The 22,070-nt window shown below is 41.5% G+C and overlaps 2 protein-coding genes across 3 annotated transcripts in view; both read left to right on the top strand.

Annotated features, from left to right (window-relative positions):
• The window catches only part of RASGRF2 (Ras protein specific guanine nucleotide releasing factor 2), a 272,143-nt gene extending 264,125 nt beyond the window's left edge, over nucleotides 1-8,018 (top strand). For both annotated transcript variants that reach the window (XM_019482951.2, XM_019482947.2), the window contains exons 25-27: nucleotides 419-536; nucleotides 1,294-1,362; nucleotides 2,675-8,018. In XM_019482951.2, coding sequence (XP_019338496.1) covers nucleotides 419-536; nucleotides 1,294-1,362; nucleotides 2,675-2,767 — 280 coding nt within the window. In that variant the 3' untranslated portion in view covers nucleotides 2,768-8,018. The remainder of the gene's footprint in view (nucleotides 1-418; nucleotides 537-1,293; nucleotides 1,363-2,674) is intronic.
• An 8,803-nt stretch (nucleotides 8,019-16,821) lies between these two features.
• CKMT2 (creatine kinase, mitochondrial 2) overlaps nucleotides 16,822-22,070 on the top strand; it is a 50,993-nt gene continuing 45,744 nt past the window's right edge. Inside the window, exon 1 of the mRNA XM_006277238.3 lies at nucleotides 16,822-16,908. The gene's annotated coding sequence lies outside the window, so the exon portion shown is untranslated. The remainder of the gene's footprint in view (nucleotides 16,909-22,070) is intronic.

The raw sequence follows: 22,070 nt of genomic DNA, 5'->3' as shown, positions 1-22,070 counted from the left end.
CTGATATTAAAATGCTTATAGTACTTTAGAAGAACACAGACCACTGCCCAGAAACATATATAGTTTTGTGCAGGTCTTATTTCTGTGATTATCTGTTATTTGAGATTGAAACATGTTGAGAATATACTTTGATTTCCAATAATGGCCTTTATTGAATGTTATCCTTCTTTCTTTAATATTTTGACATGAGATATTTGATACAGTCTGAGAAATGTGCCACTAGTAGAAGTGGGTATGACACAGGCAAAATAACAATAGTCGTTCTTCCTTCCCCTGACCTGTGAATTTGGTCCTTTTTGTAAAAATGTGTTAAGTAATAATAAACACAAAAATTAGAAAGATGTGTATTATATAAAAAGAATGTCTTGCAAATTAACTCAGAGTAAAGGTAAATTTGATTTAATTTCTTCTCCTGCAGCTGTAATCCCCCTGCAGTTCCTTACCTTGGAATGTACTTGACAGACCTAGTATTTATTGAAGAAGGAACACCAAACTTCACCGAGGAGGGTCTGGTCAATTTTTCCAAAATGAGAATGGTAATTTTTATTTAATTATATGTTTTCATTACAGGCATGTAATTACAGGAGTTAGTCACTGATTTATTTGCAACATTTGAATTGTACCTGTTAGATGACATCATGTATTTTCATAACACAAGATAGAGGATTGAAATCAATCATTTGCATTTGAATGCAGAAACAGTCTTTTATCACCACCTACTGGCAAGCTAAGGAGTATTGCATTGCAAATATAGTCTTTAGTTTGGTTTGTGGAAAATTGCCAGAAGAAAAAACAGCTAGTATAGGTTTGTTTAGGTGTGGTAAATGATTTTTAAAAATGTAGCCACCCTTGAAATTCAGCTGGGAGCATTATTCATACTACATACCTGAAGTTGTGTTTAGGTCTGCTCTCAAAGAAAGCAAAAAAGGATGTAAAAGTTTATTTTCTTTTAAATAGAGATAGAGAGGCCAGTCCTGGGAAATCTGGACACCAGCCGCCATCCTTTCCATAGTTTATTACACTGTTTATGATGATAGATTGCAGAGTCACCAGAAGGAAGAGCTTACTAATGTAAAAAAGAAGGAACAAGGTGATCCAGCTGAGACTGGATCTGAATGATTGATTTGGGAGGAGAAGCCCTTTAAACGCAAAGAATAAAATCTTGGCTATGATAAATTGCATATTTTCAGACTTAGTTAATCCTAGGTGTAGTCTTATTGAAGTTAGTATGCTAAAGACAAACAAAGCCTATAAACACATGTTCTTATATATATTTATATATTCATTTGATAGATATCACATATTATCAGGGAGATACGCCAGTTCCAGCAGACCTCTTACCGTATAGAGCGTCAACAGAAGGTAATACTGATCATAGGTGCTATAATACACTAATGGGATGGAGGTTGTTGAAATGAACATATTTTATTCTTCCACAAAGGTAAAAGGAGATAGACAATGGAACTGGTGCTAGCACTTTGGGTTGTAACTGGGGAATTCTTTTTTTCTGCAGTTTTGCACATGAGAGCAAATCTTGCCTTCACCTCTGCAGCAGTGTAGTCTGCTTAGTGGTGGAACCAAAATACATCTGCTATATAAAGGGCCAGGATCTGGAGGTGCCATTCAAGCTATGTTCCCCCTGTGCAGCATGGAGCTCAGCTCCACAGAGAATGCCAACACACAGGGAGTAGGTGATAGAGTAGAACATAACCCTCTGATGCTGCTATGTGTATCCTGCCATTTTGTTCCCTGCTCTTTACGGAAGCAGCGTCTTACATCAGTGGGGGATACTGGCTTGAAGGGAGGATTTATTTTCTATGCATCTTCCTAGTGCCCAAACCAGCAATATGCCTTGGAGATAACAAAGCTGAGGATTGTCCCTTCCTGAATGGGTCTTGGCTGGGGCTTTTGTGAACAGCTGAGGTACTTTGAATGATGTACAATCAACTGTTCTGGTTCAACAAGAAAACAACATGCAGAAGTTTAAAATATTCATCTGAAGTGAACTGAAGCTGCTAAGTGTTGTGCAGAAAGAACAGAGAAACTCAGCTGAAAAATATATAGAATCATAGAATCCAAGGGTTAGAATGGGTCTCGAGGGTCATCCATCCAACCCTCTGCCTGAATGCAAGAATGCTATTTATAAATCGTCCCTCACTAGTAGGTACCCAGCCTTCTCTTTAAAACCTCCAACAAAAGAGATTCTACAACTTCCCTGGGCAGTCTACTCCATTGCCTAATAGCAAGGAAGTTTTTCCTGAGGTTTATCTAAATATACTTTGCTGCAATTTGGAGTTATTGCTCCGTGTCCTGCCTTCTGCTACAAGAGAAACAGTTCCCCCTTTTCATTATGGCAGCCTTTCAAATATTTTTAAAATGATACCATGTGCCCCCTTAATCTTCTTTCCTCCAAACTAAATATACCTAATTCCCTCAACCATTCTTCCTACGGCTTGCCTTCCCACCCCTTTATTGATATTGTCGCATTCCTCTAGGTCCTTTCGTGCTTCTCCACATCCCTTTTATAACATATATAGCCCGAAACTGCATGTGATACCCTGGATGAGGCTTAACCAGTGCCAAATAGGGTGGTACTGTGACTTCTCTTGTCTTACACTTGGTGCTTCTTAATTATGCCCATGCAGTCTTTTCATCTGTGCTTCCTTTATTGCAGGTCACTCACTATTTACTTGACAAGAGACTCATCATAGATGAAGATACTTTGTATGAACTATCCCTAAAGATTGAACCTAGACTCCCTGCCTGAGGAGCCAACTTTGTCCCTAAGTCTACAGAAAGATTTAGTGAATGAACAAAATTATGCATGCCAAGCCCTACAGCAAGGGGAAAGATTGGGAAGAATGAAAGCTCTCTTTTCCAATAAGGGAGATCGAGCCTCACAAAAATTCCCTTTCAAGCAAGGAAAATCAGCTGTTTGAGGTGAAAGACAGAATGCTTCAGACATGGGTTAAGTGATAATGCTTTGCAAAAGGGACTGTGCATCTAACAGAAAACAGAAGGTTTTTGTGTGAACAGGTACTTTTAATGTGACAAAAAGGGGACAGTTCTAAATATAGGTACCTTAGTCCATTAGATTAAGATAAATGGGCAAGACAAATGGCATTGATTTGGTATAGGTTGCTCATCAAATATGTATCTACTGAGGCATTCGCAGGATTAATCCAGTCTTGTTAGTTTATGTTCATTGCAAATAATAGGAGCTTAAGAATCATTAACTAACCTTCAGTGGAAGCAGTATAACATCTAAAAACATGAGCTCTACAGCATATGCTGGTTTAAAAAATATTATTTAGTTTTCCTTCACAGAATATTATGTTTTTAAAATGTCTTGTCTGCCTTTTATAAGGCAGAGGATTTAACATATTACAAATTAACTTCACTTTGTAAATATTTTTTCACTACATGATGAGGACATTTACTGAATGGAAAGTAATGTTTTCAGGTAATTGCTTGGGTAATTGCTGGCCATGGGCACCTGAACAAGACAATGTGAGTGTGGGAGTTGTTCTTGGGTCAGCAGTGTCCACGTTCAGGGGGGTGGGAAGAGCATGTAATGAATTACACGAATTTTGCTTCTGATAAAGATGTTTGAGTTTTCTGCACCTTTTGTACACACTTTGAGTTTGAGCATCCTGGCCAATTCAATCAATGAAGCACCTTCTATACACACTGTGAGAGGAAATATCTGTCTGACCTAGCAATGGTCAGCAATGAAGAGTGTGAATAACTATTTTGTCTTACCTGAAGTGAATGGTTTGAAAAGCATTCTATTTCTGCTCAGTTATTTAACACTGATTCCACCTATCAATTCTAATCTCTTTCCTCCATGGTGAAGTTTGACTGTCAGGAAACACAATGTGTAATGTTCACTGGGGAAGTTAGCTTTTGCAGATGAGCCTCAGTTAGAGGAAAAAGTACTTTTTGTAACGGTTTTAAAACCCATGCTACTGTGTGATATCAGGTAGAATTCACTTCTGAAACTAAATGATATTTCCTCAAGTTTCTGAGAGTGGCCTGTTATGGTTGCTTGGAAATGAGTTCAAGTGCATGCCGTAGAGTACATCATAAAACAAAATGTAGGTATTATCACTGTTGAATAACTAGGCTGGAAAAGTGTCCTTTCTTTTCCAATGATTATCAGCCAGTTGAAGAAATAGGGCTATAGCACTGTTTACCTCCCTTAAATCCTCTCAGGGAGATAGATGTTTTAAAAGAAGATTGTGACCTGGGCCTATTTGATCTGACATTTCTTACTCCAATTATGATGCTTCTTAAGGCTAACAATGAAAAATGGATCTGCCTGGCTTGTGCTTTCTTTGTCTTTATTTGCACTTTAATTACATTGTTAGCTCAGCCAAGAGCTGTACAATAAATTCTATTTGTTCTGTCTAAGTGTAAACGCTGGCATTTATAAATGTAACTTTGCAGCTGTAAATTTAATTAAGTTTCCTGCACCACAAGGACCATCTTTGTAAATAACTGCACGAATAAACATCCAATAAGTACTAGAAGATTCCTCAATAAAAATAAAATAAGGAGGATACTTCTAGAACCATCTTAGTTCTGATTAATGAATGCTATAATAATGAACTTGGAAAGTATTATTTATAGAAGCTCTTTATTTTTTAAAAAAGTTGCTTGTTTATTACATTAGTGACCAATACAAAGGTGATTGCATCTCAGTGCATGGCAAAAAGAAAAAGCATGGGTTATATGGACCATAAAATCAATTTATTGTATATTTTCTGTTAAAAAATTACCATAAATCAATTGTATAAAATGCCTCAAAGTCATGCAACAGAAAACAGAAGCAGAAGACATAATAGTGCTAAAAGCAAGTTTCCAGCTTGCGTTTATTTTTTATCTCCATTCACAAAGAAAATGTGAGTGTAAATGTCATCACTGGCATTTGTGGCATCTCTTTTTAATCACTACTTCACTTTCTTGTGTCCCATTTCATCAGCATTTTGTGGTAGAGTATGATGGCCCCATCAGGGATGGTCTTAGGTATCAAAAGGAAGTTCCTCTATGTCTCCTCCCATTATTCTACTTATTTTACATTCTCCACAGAAACTGAAATTAAGCTCTTTGTTATTAGGATTATATGTACAAATGGCAGCATAAACTATATGCTGCCTACATATAACTTCTTCCAGTTTCAAAGTATTTAAAAAATATTAACTAATTGTTTCTTGCAGCACTATTGGGAAGTTAGCGAATTATCCCAGTATCCCCAATTTCACATGAAATAAAACAAGAGGCTAAGGGGTGATTTTTCACAGGTGCCGAGCATAAACAATATGATATTATTGGCCACTGCTGGTGCTCAGCACCTCTGAAAAATCAGAAGTAAATAACTTACCCACATCTATACAGTAAATCAGTGGCAGAGTTGGCCTGATAGCTCTAAAATATCTGGGTCTTGGCCTGATGTTCAGACGACCAGAAAATAATGGCTACCATATACATGGGGAGAGGTTAGACACAGAAAGAATTTCATATAGCCACAAGGGTGGCTACTCCAAAATGTGAGTATGTGTCTTGTTAACCATAGTTATAGATAACATTTACATCCGCCCACAAAGCTTGAAACGTGGGCTTTGTGCCAGGGTTGTATATGGACATTGCAGGATGGTATCCTCCTTGTAGGTTGGACCTACTATCAGGTGCTGCAGTCTCTGCAGTAATAGACAACATATTCCAGTGTACTACTTGGCTCTGATTGGCACCTGCGTAATATACTTGTCCAACAACCTAACTCAGATGGACTGTGGTGTTTCCCCTCCTCACCTACATGTGCTGTATAATATTGTGGTCCATCTGCTCCTTTTGCTTTTCACTAAAGGCAAAGTGGGGGGAGAGGATGGGCATGATTGGCTTATCTACTTTTTTGCATACATCCTGGGTCAATCATGTTTCTGTTACACAAGTTGTCCTGCTGACATAAGTGGGGCTACCTGGAGGATTTGTTCCCTTAATTGTAATTGGAAAATTTGCCCTCAATTGTTATCTCGGTGAATCAAACAGAAATCATATGCTATGCTGCAGGCAGGCAGGGAGCTGCATCCAGGGTTGGGTTTGGGATCTTAGGACAGTAACAGCATGGGGCCAGGCCTGGGGCAGAGCCACGATCCCCTCCCCAAAACAACCCTGCCCATAGAACCTGTGCCCATCACAGAGGTGGGTATACAGGCAGTGGATTGTGGCTCTGCTCTGAGCCCTGGCCCTGCACTGTCACTGCCCCAAGATCTCCTGGCCCTGCTCACATGTCTCTCTCCTGAACACTGCTCCCCACCCACCCACATCCCCATCCCACTCACCCATCCAAGTGCCCTGCCCACGTGGGTCCCGCTCCTAGGGGTGGGTGCAGGAATGGACAGGCTGGAGTGTCCAGGCAGCAGGGCCAGGTCTGGTGGGTGTGGCAGTCAAAAGGAGCTGCAGCCACTAGAGCTGCCAGGAAATGGAGTCCAGCGGCTATGCTGCTCCCACCCCACCATGTGCCTGGGGATGGCGAGCCCAACTGCATGTGCCGCAGCTTGGACTGCTTCCCATGCCTGCCCTGGATGGGACCAAGAGACCTGCCATGGGCCAGACAAAACCCCTCTGTGGGCTGGATCTGACCCACAGGCTCTATTTTGTCCACCCCAGGTGTAACCCATTCTTTGTGAACAGAGATGCATACAAATAATGGCAAAACTCCAAACCGTATTGGTATATAATAGAGTCTCCAAATAGGACAGTCTTATTCCCTTGCAGTGGGGCTGCTCCAGGAATGTACAAGGGAAGGAAATTGTCTGAGACCTTTCCCCCTTCAACTCTTTGGCCCCTTGGCCTCTGTACTAAGGTTGGATGCAATCACAATTCCTCCCACCCCTCCAAGTTCACCAACTGCCCCCTCCTAGCATTCCCTGGGTATAACACCCCTGAGAGGGCATGGACAGGAGGCAGAACTGTCTTGATACAGGTGAGGATGGTATAATTCAATCTCTACATCAATATAGCAGTTGGGTGCACTTACCAGAGACCTCTGTACCATTGTTTTCCTTAGGTTGGTAGGAACCAGTATGTGACACTCATTCAGTGAGAGCCACTGCTGTATATTTGATTGAACTCATGACTTGGCATAAAATGAAAGAAACCTAGACCAGTTTAGTTTACAGTCAAATTATATCTGTGTTACATGATTTTCTTTCAGCAAATCCAATACCACTTCAAATGTAGTATAATATAACTGTATAATGAGAGATTCCCTTGGACTGATGAAAATGTTACTATTATTAGAGAAACAACCTTCCTGTTGTCTTAAAATGAAATGTTTCAACTTTTTATTTAAACTATTTATTAACTTTAATTATTTCAGTTTTGACTTCAGTACATGTTAATTATCTCAGATTTTCCTAAATAGCCATATTTATTTGAAACCTTATTTGTATGGGAAATTATATTTTTCTTCATTTACTTTTTTCATTTCCTTCATTTACTCATAATAAAACAAATAAATGATATACAATTCCAACTGAGGAAGCCATTTCTAACCATTCATAATTTTTCATTAACCAGGGGTCAAACCCCAAAGTTCTCATTCCAGCAAAAATCTCCTTGGCTTTAATGGGGATTTTTCTAAGATAAGGACTTAAAGGTTTGACTCTTAACTGGCTCTCAGTTACTTGCCTGTTACCATTTTTTGCCTCCAAAAGGTTAAATGTCTCCATATATAATGTTCTGTGTATGACATGCTCGCTTTTGGTTGCTTCATTGTACACTTCCTTTTGTGGTTGTCTCTGAAGTTTTTGTTCCTTAGGTGAACAGACGTGCATTTATTTTACAGATGTAGTGATATCGATCTCATCATGTTAATGCACACCCAGATGTTTTTTGCATGTACTGTAATTGATCTTTTGACCTGGGGTTATTGCTGTGTATTGTTACTAAGGCATGTCAGGCAGGGCTTTGTGCCTACAGTCAAATTAAACCCTTTCTTTTTCCTGAATTCAAAATGTTCTTGTGTGTTGCTGTTTTATTTTTTATCTCAACATGGTAGGAAAATGGAGTATAACTCACTTTCCTCCAACAGCTACAGAATCATTTTTTGAAACATGGAGCAGCAGGGTCAGACCCTAGAAATCAAAGGCACGATCAGGCGGAGTCCTAACCACTTCTATTGTTGGAGAATAGTTTGACTTATTGCCTCTTGTCCTTTGCTTATTTATGTTGGTTTCAAACTGGTATTGACTTCATTGGAATTACTACTGATTTATATGGATGTCAGTGCAGAGAACTGAAGCTGTTTTCTACATAACTAGAAGAGCTGATAGTCGGGGTGAAGCATGGGTTATAAATACCTAACTGAGATAGATGACATAGATTTGATAGAGCTGACTCTCCAATTCATTTTTCTCTCACTCTGGAAGACATTTCACAGGTCTGAGCTGCAGAATTTTACTTGTATCAACTTCTCCTTCAGTGTCATGATTGATGTAATGTCAGTGTAAACAGACGTTAAGAAAAACTATTTTTCTTCCTTGCAAACTCAGCCACAAAATATTAATGAATGCTCTTGAAGCGCATGCTTGCAGACATGTAGGCAAATATATTAATCTATAATTGCTGATAGATAGACAATACTATGTCTGTTTCTTTCTTGTTAATGAGATCATCTTCTCCAAGCAAAACATTAGTATGATGCTAGCCAGTCTAATGATGACTTCATCTAATTGTTAGCTGCAAGTTCATATTTTAAATAAGTTTAAAAATATATGTCAAAGCATTACCAACTTTTTGACTTTTGGAAGAATCTCACTGGTTTGGTTTGTTTGTTTTCCTGAAGATCATAGCACCTTGAGTCAGATGATGATGTGAGAATTTCAGCTTCCTTTTTCCATTTCCCATTTTTAAGTGACATTAATAATCCTTGTGGTTATGGCAACCCCCTCTCCCCTCCCCACCAGAAAAATAAACCTGGGGTTTCAAAAGACCTAAAACCCAGAAGAATCAAATCAAAAGCATCCCAAATTCATCACTGGTAAAATATCATGATTTTAGAGTCAATCTAATTATTCTTTTTGGGAGCTTGACTCCAGATTTTTTTGGAAAGTTTAACAATACTGATGCCATAAAAGATAATAAAAATACTTGAAAATGTTAATATGCTGGATGATTTACCAATAGGAGGAAGAAGAGCTTCTAAGACTCACTGCCTGCACTAAAACCAGAAGGAGATAAAATACATCCCTCAAAACTCTTTGCAACTTTTGCAGATTCAGGCTTTATATAAACCCTGCTACTCATTGCAGCACATAAACTGCTTGTCCTGGGAAAAGTGGGAAAGCAGCTACAGAGAATGCCCAGTGGATCTCAAAAACTATGTAAAGGAAAGTGTCAGCTTCTCACAGCCTCATGTGCTTACTGCTTCTACCCTTTTCTTTAGGGGAATCACAAACAGGGGGCACATCTACACATGCAATTAGTGCAAATGAATAAACTCCAGAGGTTTTTGCTCCCTGGCATGCTGTTTGAATGTGTGCCTGGAAGCAATTAACTCCTGCACAAACAGCTCCAGAGTTTATTCATATGCAGCATGGGGAGCCCGGTCAGAGCAGTCCTGACTGGCAGGAGGCTCTAGGGATCAGCCTGCCAGTCTAGAGCTGCTCCAACCAGGCTCAGTGTGCTGCAGAGGGGCTGGCTGGAGCACTAGGGTGCTTCTGTGTGGGGCTAGCTGGCAGGCACCCTTCACGCTGAAGCATCCTCATGCTCAGGTCAGCTGGATCAGCAGGAAAAAACTCTGCAGTAGGGTATTTACAAGTACTACCCTGCTGTGGAGTTTATTGGTTTCCTGCACCCTAATAGGGATGCACTCGTAGATGCTGAGACATTTACTGCAGAGCTGATTAGTCAGCTCTGCAGTAAACATCTCGCATAGATGTGCCCAGGCAGAGTTTGAATACTTTTCCTAAAAAGTTTTGCTCACCTGTAACTATAGTAATGGAAGGGTCTTTCTTTTAATATCAAATAACTACATTTTTATTTGTCTAAGGAAAATAGCATTATTTCTACACTTCTGTCTGTCTGCCCATCTCTCTCAATTCTTCATCACCAGGCTTCTGCCTAAACTCTTCCTAACTTCTTCCTGCCTGGTTTCTTGCTACTGACTTAAAGAAAAAAAGCATATCCTCTTCTCATGCCCTTTTCTAGAAATCATTAAGAATTAGTTAATAAAAAATATAAATTCATGAGTACTCTGATGCCATTCCTCCTTCAGATCTGTTTTATTCTCTGTCTTTGGTGTGCATTGTACAGTTGATTGTTTTGATTCATCAGTTAAAAGGCTGCTGGCCAGGCTCCAAGCAGTGGGCTCACCACTGCTTCAGCCCCAGGAGGCCCCAGGATCCCAGATAAGGTTGCTGGGGCCAGCCTCCCCTATCCCACCTGGGGTAACCTGGCATTCCCCAGGGACAACTAGCAGTTGTCCCCAGGGAACCAAATGCCCATGCTAGTGTGGACACAGCCAAAGAGTCTGACTTAAAGAGGCCACAAAACAGAGAGACGAGGAGCAGCTACCAGATAGCATAATTGCCCTAAGAAAGATTAGCTTGGATAGTGGAATATCAAGACCATTAAAAAGGAGAGAGGATAGTTAACGCCTATAGAGTGAAGAACAATGAGCCATTAAGTCAGTTGACTCCTTCAGCTGTAGGACCAGTAATACCACAGCTGCTGCACGTGGAACAGGAATCAAACCAGGACAGAAAATCATCTTCCCCACTTAATACATGCACCCCAAGTTTGGGCTGATCTTGGGGGAAAAGTCGTGTGAAAAATATGGTGCTATTTCTACAATTTATTCCTCATTTTTCAGCATGTCATCTAAGAACCAAAATCGATTGAGCAAGCAAATATATCTTGATGTTTGTCAAATTTTTTCAGTGCAGGAAAAAATCAAAGTACCTGCCAGGTTGCTTTGTTTTAAAGTACTTAGCAGGGGCAGAAGGATTTGATTTTCATGCTTCCCCCACAATTCTTTTAACCATTTAATTGAAACACTGCTGAAGAGCTGGATTGTTTTAAGTCTCTCCACCTCCCCCCACAGTTATATGTCCATCATCATAGTTTGTTTAGTAGATATTTAACCAGTGGAGTGTCACATTCTATATTTTACTTTGTTTCAAGGAAGTAACTACTCATTGCACTGGAAAATGATACATTAACTAACACAATGAGAGTTCCTTGGAAATTTGGCAGCCCACAAGCATCTTTAATCCTGTTTGTGAGAAGGGAGAGATTCAATTGGCACAGTCTATTTAAACTGTTCAACTAGGGGGGAAAAGTACTTGAAATCAGTCTTTATTTGAGTTTGAACCCCTTATGCAAGCATAATGAGCTTTGTTAGAACTCCCAGTGTTTGGCTTACTTGAGATATTGGGTGGGAGAGTTTAAATGGGGGATGGAAAACAAGGCCACTTTTGCCCTGGATTTTCAGTTTAGAACAGATCTAGGTAGAAGTGGTCTTGTGGCGTTTATTCCAGTTCCCTGACAAGGCAGAGCCAACCCTGCGTGCACAAGACAAACAGCAGGGAATTTGTATTCTCATAGATAAAAATCTCTATTTCATATGTTGGCTGTGGTGATGAATTCAACATAACGGATAATCAGAAATATAATCCCAGCTCTGCTTGTTTACGGAGGTTTCAGTTCCTTACAGCTACTGCCTCTAGAGTCCATTCATTTATGCAACTTGGGAACTGGTTTATTTTTCTATTCTAGACCCTAAATAAATAACAGTAATAATAACATTGACAGTAACACTTATTATTCCATTCCAAAACTTAAATAACTCACATTTTACTATTATTTATTATATTTTGCTTATAATTATACCTGTCCTTTTAAAGGAATAGGCTTCTGAGAAAAATCATTGTTCTTTTCTGTTGTTGCCTCAGAGACCAACCTTAACTATGCAAGATAGACCTATGTGTAGAGCCCCTTTCACTTCAGTGAGCTACTGCCTACTTGTAGGACCTGGGCTTTAATGTGTCAGTTAAAACCTGTGCTTCACTAATATCTACCCCTTCATAGTCCTTTACATATACTGTCTGAATGGATTTGTTTTGCCCATATATATAATTCTAAATGAATGTTGGTATTTTTCTGAAGCCACTTTACAGACTCAAGCAGCTTTGCCATTCAAACTGGCATCAAGCAGGGCTGTGTGATTCCACCAGTTCTGTTTTTCATCTTTCTTGTGGGCATCAAGGTGTTCATCCATGACATCCACATGGCATTGGCACTGAGTACAGGATAGATGGAAACCTTTTCAATCTCTCACGCCTCTGTGCCAAAACCAAAGTTGCTTCAGCTTGATTGTGGAACTTTAGTACACGGATGTGCTCTTGTTGCATATACAGAAGAGGACCTACATACAGCCCTTAACTGCTTCTCAAGCATACCAGTGCCTAGGACTGACTCTTAACATTGTAAAAACAAAGGTGCTTCACCAGCCTACTCCAAGCCAATCAACTCACCCAGCAAAGCTCTTCATTGACGGACAAGAGCTGGAGAATGTTGAACACTTTGCATAGCTTGGCAGCCTTTTCTTGAGAAAGGCCAACTTTGATGAGAAGATCCAGCATAGATCCAATGTGCCAGTTCTGCCTTTGGAAAACTGAATCATCATGTGTTCAATGATTACATCAGGGCTTGAACAAAGCTCATACAATATAAGGCTGTGGTAATCCCAACTCTTCTCTATGGCTGCAAAGCTTGGGTGCCCTACAGGACCACCTGAGCACCTGGAATGCCTTCACAAGTGCTACCTTCAAAAGATCCTTGGCATAAAATGGGAGGATTGTCACACAAATGCCAGTGTCCTCACATATGCTGACACAACCACTATGGAAGCACTGATTATTCAACATCAGCTGTGGTGGACAGGGCACTTACCTGATGTACGTTTAACAAAATAACTGCTATACTCCCAACTCAGCCAAGGACAAAGGACATGTGGGGAGGGGAGGGAGCAGAGTAAATGCTTCAAGGAAATCCTCAAGACAAACATTAAGAAGTGTGGCATTGACACCACAAATTGAGAAAAACTAGCCTGGGACAGGGCTACATGGTGACACCTTGTGAGAGAGCATGCATCTTACTTTGATAAAAACCGTCTCACCCTGGAGGCAGAAAAATGATAGAAACAGAAGGAAACAAGATCAAGAAATCTGTGTTCTTTCCCTCCCTTTAACCATCATCTGTAGTGTTTGCCAAAGAGTTTGCAGCTCTAGGATCAGCCTTCTTGGCCATCAATGGACTCATTTACAACCCTTTACTTGACCCGTGTGACAGATCATCTTTGACCATCAGGGATCTCTGCTGCCAACAGGGTAGAGGCCACAATTTCCCTAAGAAAGAGCAAATGGAGAAATAAATTTGCTTTTAGGTTGCACAATTTTGAGAAAAATGGTGGCCTGGTGGAGTGTTAGACTTGCCCCCCACATACTAACAGAATTAGAAGTGGTATGATGCTCCTTAGGGTGAGGTGAGATGAGACCTTTTTGTCTTGTAAAATCATGGAATGACTGTCTTGCAAAACACATAAAATTGCCTATAACAAAGTGACAGTATTCCTACTATTTTTAATAACTTAGGTTGACGCCCAACCATTTCTACCTCACCTTGTCCTTCTTATTGAAAAAAAATTGTATTACAATACTCTATAGTGCCAATAGTTTTTAATATAACTTACAATTATTTTTTTTTTACAACTTGTATGGAGTACACAGTATTTTCTTCGTAAAAATGTAAATACCTCTGTTTCTCCAAAGGAAATCCAGGTCACCTCCATTTTTAGGAAAATCCATTCTCCATTCTCTGGCTAGTAGATGCATTACTATTTATAGGAAACTTTTCCTTCAGTAAGCACTTGATGGTCTGTGAGAAGAACTGGAGCTATTTTAAACAAGTTGGCCAGATCCAGTTCTGGTGTTAATTTAGTTGAGGTTTGTTTGCAGCAAGTAGTATATTCTCTATGATGAATTAATTAGTTTATAACCTAGCAACTATAGCGCTACATACCCTTTGGTAAAAGGGTCTTTTTTCCTACTGATGTTCTCTTTCCACTCAGTGAATATTTCTGAAGTAAATTGACATGGTACAGTTCAATTGGCATTCTTGCATATCTTCTGTATCAGTGTCAGGTACTGAGGATCCAGTGAAATCAGACACAAAACACCTATGAATTCCACTGGGTGTTGGGTCAGCCCCTTGGTGCAGCTTCTAGGGATAATGCAGTTTGTGTACCTTCTCTCTCAAGACTTTACCGTGTACAACATATCCTGTAGCTCCTACAGAAACTTGCTCAGTAATTCCAGTCATTGGTAATCCAGTCATTATCACAGTACCAATAATAAATACCAACACTAATTGGTCCCATGAATACTTTTATACTTTTTTTGATTACTAATAAGTTGTTTCCCAAATGCAAAGGTTTGACTTTATAGAGATTTTTTTTATAAAGCAAAGAAGACAATTAGAAAGGCCTCCCTATCACATGCAAGTAATCCAAGTAGTTGTCTATACTGGTGTCTTTTCTGTTCAGCAGATGGCTCAGCGAGGCTTTAGTCAGGCACAAGTGACTGCTGAATGACAATCCAACTCCTTTTGGAGGGCTAACTAATATTTTATGAATAGCAACTAAATTAGCACTCAGCTACCACTATCTCACCAGCTCAAGCTACTGAGACTGAGAGAACATATTAATTGGTAGGTTGCCACATAAATATTTAGGTTTGATAGAAATGAAAATGTAACATTATCTCTAGATAGTCTGTTCATTCTTAATATGCCATCTATTTCTTTAGTTGTATTCCTTAGAGATATGATCAAAGAACAGTTGTAAGATCAAGGCTGGTTTTAAAATATTAATGTTAATTTGATGTTCTTAGGAAATCAAGGGATTTGTCTGGAGACATTTGCCAGGTGTTTCTGTTGTCTTTGATCTTTGGCAGCAGTTGGGAGGTTTTTGCCCAGTTGTTGTTGTCTATGGCCCCAAGTCAACAAAAGATTTAAGCAGCTGCTTAACTCCAGATATGTGTTTCGATCCATTCCTATTCAACAGAGCATCTGAGCATGTTTCAGTCAAATGCAAGTTCCTCGTGCACTTAACTGTCTTGCTAAAGTGGGAGTGACTTAATCAGAAATCTAACATTGTGTGGTCGAGTTTTTGTTGAACTGGTGCCTTCCTGTGTGATGCTTTTATTTTAAGCCTGATACTGGCTGGATAAGTATAGCCCAAGCACAAAAGGTCTGTTTTTACTGTTTTATCAGTACCCTAGGAAAGTCAGAAGACTTAAAATTTGAGTTATAAATATTGCTAGCAGGGCCTACAGTTTGAGATTGGAATTATAGAAGTTTTGGATATAATAAAATATGGCTCAGAAGTCTAAATTTGCACAAAAGAAGGGACTTCCAGAGGTGCTAAACACTGGCCTCACTTCCCTGCCACTGTACCAAAAGTCCAATTGACCTCAGTGGAAGGAGACTTAGGCCAGTGCTGAATGCTTTTGAAACGTCAGCTGAAAGATATTTTTTCCCTCACTTGCTTAGCAGTATGTAGCTATGTTTAAAAATAATCTAAATCATAGATAGGAGATATATGTCCTTCAACCTACCTTTGCCTCTCAGCAGTGCCCACTCTCCCTATCCTTTCCTCCTCTTTCCCCTATCCTTTGTGTTTAAATTATATTATTCTTTTCTATTTAGTACCCTTGCCCTTGGCAAGTCCATTCATAGCATCTGACAAAGGAGACTGTCACTGAGAAAGTTTATGCTTTTCTGAACAAATTAGTGTCTATGGTGCCATCCTGCCCTGCCTTTTGCTTGACTTCAGACTAATGCGCATTTATACACATATACTTTCATGCTCAGATGTGCTGGATCTCTGGTGCACATGACCTGAAGCGCATGGCACTGGGTTGCTTAAAGTTGTATAAGCGGTGAAATGTGCATCAGTGTGGGAAAAATGGTTGCAATGCACTTTTGAACTAACACCTTCTATGTGTTTTAGTTCAAAAGCAGACTGCCACCATTTTCTGCATGCTGACATACATTTTGCCACTTATGCAACAGCAAGTGATGCAGCGCCAGGTGCTTTTCAAAGCGCATGGCACTGCAGCACTTGCATATGTAAAAATGTGGCTAATTGGTTGTTGCTAAACTGTGGCCCAATGTGGCTAACTTCCTCTTTCTTTGTAATTGGTTACTAATGCATATCACTGAATTCCTCTGCCTTAGGAAGAGACAACTAAGATAAGAGTGGTGAATAGAAAAGGAGAAAACAAACAAAGGAATAGGCATAACGTGGCTGCTCGAGGCTCCTGTCATTCATGCCACCAGTTCTCTACTCCGGCCAAATTTCAGCCAGGAACATCTAAAACACAAGTAGGGGTCTACTTCCGTCTCTTTTTCCTTAGGCCTGGTCCTCCCACTCGGGCTGTGAGGAAACAATAGTATAGAGCTGCTCCAGTGGCCTGTGTTACCCATGGATTCCCTTATGCTTCAGTGGGAAAAAGGGCCTTACAGCTGAGACTCAAGCCTTTTATGTTATAATTATGACACAATCTCCTCCTGTTGGATCAGTCAGTTGAAGAAAATGTTGATTTCATAATTGTCACGCGTGTGCTTCACTGCCTCATCCCATGGTGTGTTCAAGGACACTGCTGTGTGAACAGGCATTATCAATAGATCTGAATGAAGTAGGATTGGGCAGTGAAGTCATCATTTTCCCCTTCCCCCTCCTCCTCATATGACCTGGAATCTTGTCAGTGCTTAAACGAGTTATTCATGTTTCACTTCTGGGCTGACTGCAGGCAGGAGGACGTGGCGAACTTCAGCTTCAAGGTCAGTTCCACTAACTCTGCTTAATATTAATTCACAGCTGAGGGTGACATTTAAAATAGGAGGCTTCTTAAAAATGAATTCAAAGCACCATGAAGCATAATGTAATTTGGATATAATTTACCAATTTGCATAACTGCTCAGAGAACAATGGCAGAAAATGTGTCGGCCCACTGTGCAGCTTCTGCAGATGATGGCATTCTGGTAGCACCTTAAATAAATGAAAATAAGATCTGTCTTGCAGAACTGTAATGGTGTTTCCATTACAGAACAACCATCTTAAATGGTCAGTGATGTTTATAAATGCCTGATGTTAGGCAGGTTTTGGCTTTGTCTGCACATTAGAAATATGCTTCCTTTCTATACTATAGCTAATCCTGGAACATGATCAGCACCCATAACTCTTGTTGACTTCAGTGAGAGTTCGGGGCTCAGCACCACCCCAGAATAGGTTATTTGGAGTAAATCAGCCCCGAGGGAATGACACCAGTTTCTACCAGCTCAGGACCCGGCCTGGAACGCTTTGTTGCGAATGTGCAGTTGCTTGAACAGTTCAGACCAACATTCCTCACCATATCTTTCCTTTTGTTTCTTTCTCTGTAAGTTGTTTTCAAATTAGGGGATTAGTTTTTATATCTGCTCATTGATCAGTGGAGTTATGAACAGAGAGAGATTAAATGTTAGCCTTTTTATTAGTGATACTGCACATTAAAACTAAAATGGTTGTAGAGACTCCTACAGGCACTTTTATTTCTAATGAGCTCAGCCTAAGAGGTTAAGCAGTCATCCTTAGGTAAAACTGAAAAAATACTACTATTTTGGGGACTTTATCATCTTTGCATAGCAGCAATATTGTACTTGTTTTCATAACGGTGAGAAACAGCATGATAGAAAACTGATAACAGTGATTTTCTTATGACATTTATTACAAATATTTCTAAAGTGCTCACAACTGCAACAGAAAGTTATAATGGCTTGATCCAAAGCACATTAAAATCAATGGAAAAATTTCCACTGGCAATGTGGCAATGAAACAGGGTTCCAAAGGATAAAATTATTCTGTTCTTTTATAGCCGGTAATTATTCAATGGTTCTGATCCAAAGCTTTTTAAGAAGTCTATTGACTGCAATATTTATCATTAGCAAAAATAGCCTGTTAACAGGTTAAAGTATGTATATCCACTGTCTGTGTATGTGTAAACTATAGCTTTAGCTATGATTCTGTGATGCTTCTAAAATGTCATTCAGGATCACATGATGTGCTAGTTAATACCAGCAGTGACAGGGCTCCAATAATCTAGTTCTATTTCTGGAAATGCCAATTTTCCTGCCTCTACTCCTTCCAATATCTTTCCCTCCTTGGTAAAAAATGTATATGCTTCCTAATATAAAATAAAAGAGAATCAAAAATTTGTTGTCAGCTATACTGATCCCTATCTAAGAAAACTGATTTTTTCCCCCTCAATTGAGAAAGGATTCTTTAAAGAAGCGGGTTAGCACTATTAGGATTAGACATTTTCAGATGTGAGTTTAATTCTTTTGTTTCTGTGCAAATAATTGACTTTCTGGGTACATGCACACATGTAAATAATCAGGGAGCAGTTTACTCTTGAGTAAACTACTTGAGAAGAGTAAATTCTTCCGGGCACATGTCTACACATGCAGGGACACAAGAGCAGATTTGTTGCTCCTAGCAGCAGACTCTTCCACTCCCTGTGGCCCTGCAACAGGCCCCTGCAGGAGCCAGGGGGAGATCTAGGCTCCCTGTGAGTACTAGCCCAGAGGCCAGGAGACAGCTGTCTCCTGGTGGCGGGGTGAGACATTGCTGCCTGCTGCTGGGGCGGGCTCTGCCACAGAAGCCTGAGCAGGGAAATGTCCCCCTGCCCTGGCAGCAGGCATCTCCCAGCTCCTGCCCTATGCCTGGGGAGCCCGGGCTGGGAGATAGGGATCTCCCAGCCCGAATCCCACGGTAGCAGGGCCTGGGCTGGGAGATCTTTATCTCCCAGCACCAGTTTCATGGTTGCAGGGCTGGCACTGGGAGATCCTTCTGTCTCAGCCCAAGTCCCATGGTCACAGGGCCTGGGCTGCGAGATCTTTATTTTCCAGGGCCAGCTCTGTAGTCACAGGGCCAGTGCTGGGAGATCCTTCTCTCCCAGCCTGAGTTCTGTGGTCACAGGGCCTGAGCTGGGAGATCCTGATCTCCCAGCTCCAGCTACACAGTCGTGGGTTGATGCTGGGAGATCCGTGTCTACCAGGGCTGGCCCCGTGACAACAGAGCAGGGGCTTAGGGGTCCCTGCCTGGGCTCTGGTGGTGGAACCCACTCCAGGAGCAGACATCTCCCAAAGGCAGGGAGCAATCTGTCGCCCTCTGCTGCTTGGCTGACCAGGAGCACATTTGCTCCCAGTTAGGTATCTACACATGTGCTACTGTGCAGTAAGCAATCACAAGTAAAATTTGCTACTTGCATTTGCACGTAGCAAATTTACTTATGATTAGAGCCAATTACTGCACAATAAGCATCTGCACATCTGCACATGCAGATGCTTACTGCACAGTAAAGTGACTCATGTGGACTCATCCACTAACTCTAACAGTAATCTGGTAATGCTAGAATATGTTGAAAAAGCCTGCAGTGATTGCTGCTGATCTGGAGTGAAACCAATGGTTAAGTAAGAGGGGGAATTTTAGGAAGTGTTGGCTCACACAGACTTTGTATATATTTAAATTTTTTTAAATCTGATTAGGGTTTACATTAATATTAGACATGGATCTAGATTATCCAGAATCTTTGGAAAAGTTCAAATCCAGCGACTTCAAATCTATATTATAGATTCATAGATTCATAGATGTTAGGGTCGGAAGGGACCTCAATAGATCATCAAGTCCGACCCCCTGCATAAGCAGGAAAGAGTGCTGGGTCTAAATGACCCCAGCTAGATACTCGTCTAACCTCCTCTTGAAGACCCCCAGGGTAGGGGAGAGCACCACCTCCCTTGGGAGCCCGTTCCAGACCTTGGCCACTCGAACTGTGAAGAAGTTCTTCCTAATGTCCAGTCTAAATCTGCTCTCTGCTAGCTTGTGGCCATTGTTTCTTGTAACCCCCGGGGGCGCCTTGGTGAATAAATCCTCACCAATTCCCTTCTGTGCCCCCGTGATGAACTTATAGGCAGCCACAAGGTCGCCTCTCAACCTTCTCTTGCGGAGGCTGAAAAGGTCCAGTTTCTCTAGTCTCTCCTCGTAGGGCTTGGTCTGCAGGCCCTTGACCATACGAGTTGCCCTTCGCTGTACCCTCTCCAGGTTATCCGCATCCTTCTTGAAGTGTGGCGCCCAGAATTGCACGCAGTACTCCAACTGCGGTCTGACCAACGCCCTATAGAGGGGAAGTATCACCTCCCTGGACCTATTTGTCATGCATCTGCTGATGCACGATAAAGTGTCATTGGCTTTTCTGATGGCTTCGTCACACTGCCGGCTCATGTTCATCTTGGAGTCCACTAGGACTCCAAGATCCCTTTCCACCTCCGTGCCACCCAGCAGGTCATTCCCTAGGCTGTAGGTGTGCTGGACATTTTTCCTCCCTAGGTGCAGCACTTTGCATTTCTCCTTGTTGAACTGCATCCTGTTGTTTTCTGCCCACTTGTCCAGCCTATCCAGGTCTGCCTGCAGCTGTTCCCTGCCCTCCGGCATGTCCACTTCTCCCCATAGCTTTGTGTCATCTGCAAACTTGGACAGAGTACATTTCACTCCCACGTCCAAGTCGCTGATGAAGACATTAAAGAGTATCGGTCCAAGGACCGAACCCTGCGGGACCCCACTGCCCACACCTCTCCAGGTCGAGACCGACCCATCTACCACGACTCTTTGGGTGCGACCCTCTAGCCAATTCGCCACCCACCGGACTGTGCAGTCATCCACATCACAGCCTCTTAATTTGTTCACCAGTATGGGGTGGGATACCGTATCGAAGGCCTTCCTGAAGTCCAGGTATACGACATCCACCCCTCCTCCTGTGTCCAGGCGTTTCGTAACCTGGTCATAGAAAGAGACTAGGTTGGTCAGGCACGATCTGCCCGCCACAAACCCATGCTGGTTTCCCCTCAGCATAATTTGTCCTGCCGGGCTCTCACAAATGTGAGCCTTGATAATTTTTTCAAATACTTTACCAAGGATGGAGGTGAGACTGACCGGCCTATAGTTGCCCGGGTCCTCCTTCCTCCCCTTTTTGAAAATGGGGACCACGTTAGCCCTTTTCCAGTCCTCCGGGACTTGGCCCGTGCGCCACGAGCATTCGAATATTCCCGCCAGTGGCTCTGCAATGACGTCGGCCAGTGCCTTCAGCACCCTGGGATGGAGCCCATCCGGGCCTGCCGACTTAAAGGCATCCAGTTCTTCCAAGTGACTCTGCACCACCTCAGGATCTACGCATGGAAGTCTGGCACCTTGCTGCTGCCTCTCTACAACCCCAGTGAGAGACTTGTCGTGCCCCTCGCTTAGGAACACTGAGGCAAAGAACTCGTTGAGGAGTTCAGCCTTGTCCCCTCTATCTGTCACCAATTGCTTCTGCCCATTTAGCAGGGGTCCTATTCCTCCCTGGGCCTTCCTTTTACTCCCATTAATGTGATTTAAGGGCAGAATTTGTTTAAAGTCCCATAAGTAGGCCTTCACCTCTTTCATCCTTGGATCCCATCTAATTGTAATAAGTTCTCTTTACATGTAATTCAAAACCCTTTGTGTTGATTCCTAGCGAGTACCAGAATTGCTGCAGTTGTTTCTGTTATATTTGACAAGAGATTTCCATCCCTTTACGCTGTACTCTGAGGAGTTGGGTTCTTATATTAAAATAGTTTAAAAAAATGAAAACATGGTCTTCCGAAGACTGGATACACGTGACTGATCAACTCTGCTTCAGGGAAAACTAGAGGACACCCAGTTCTTACTAGAATTGCACCCAATTCTTACAAGCAAACTGAGTAGCTGTCATGGGGATTTTTTCACAGTAAGGTGGGTGGAAAACTGGCTTATGGGACATACCCAGAGAGTGGTGGTGGACAGGACGGTTTCTCCCTGGAGGCATGTAGGCAGTGGTGTTCCCCAGCACTCTGTCCTTGAACCAGTGCTGTTCAATATCTTCATCAGTGAATTGGATGAGGCGGTTGAAAGCATT

Source organism: Alligator mississippiensis, chromosome 3 (genome assembly GCF_030867095.1).
Source record: "Alligator mississippiensis isolate rAllMis1 chromosome 3, rAllMis1, whole genome shotgun sequence".
In the NCBI taxonomy this organism is placed as follows: Eukaryota; Metazoa; Chordata; order Crocodylia; family Alligatoridae; genus Alligator; species Alligator mississippiensis.
This window is presented reverse-complemented; position numbering and strand designations above follow the sequence as displayed.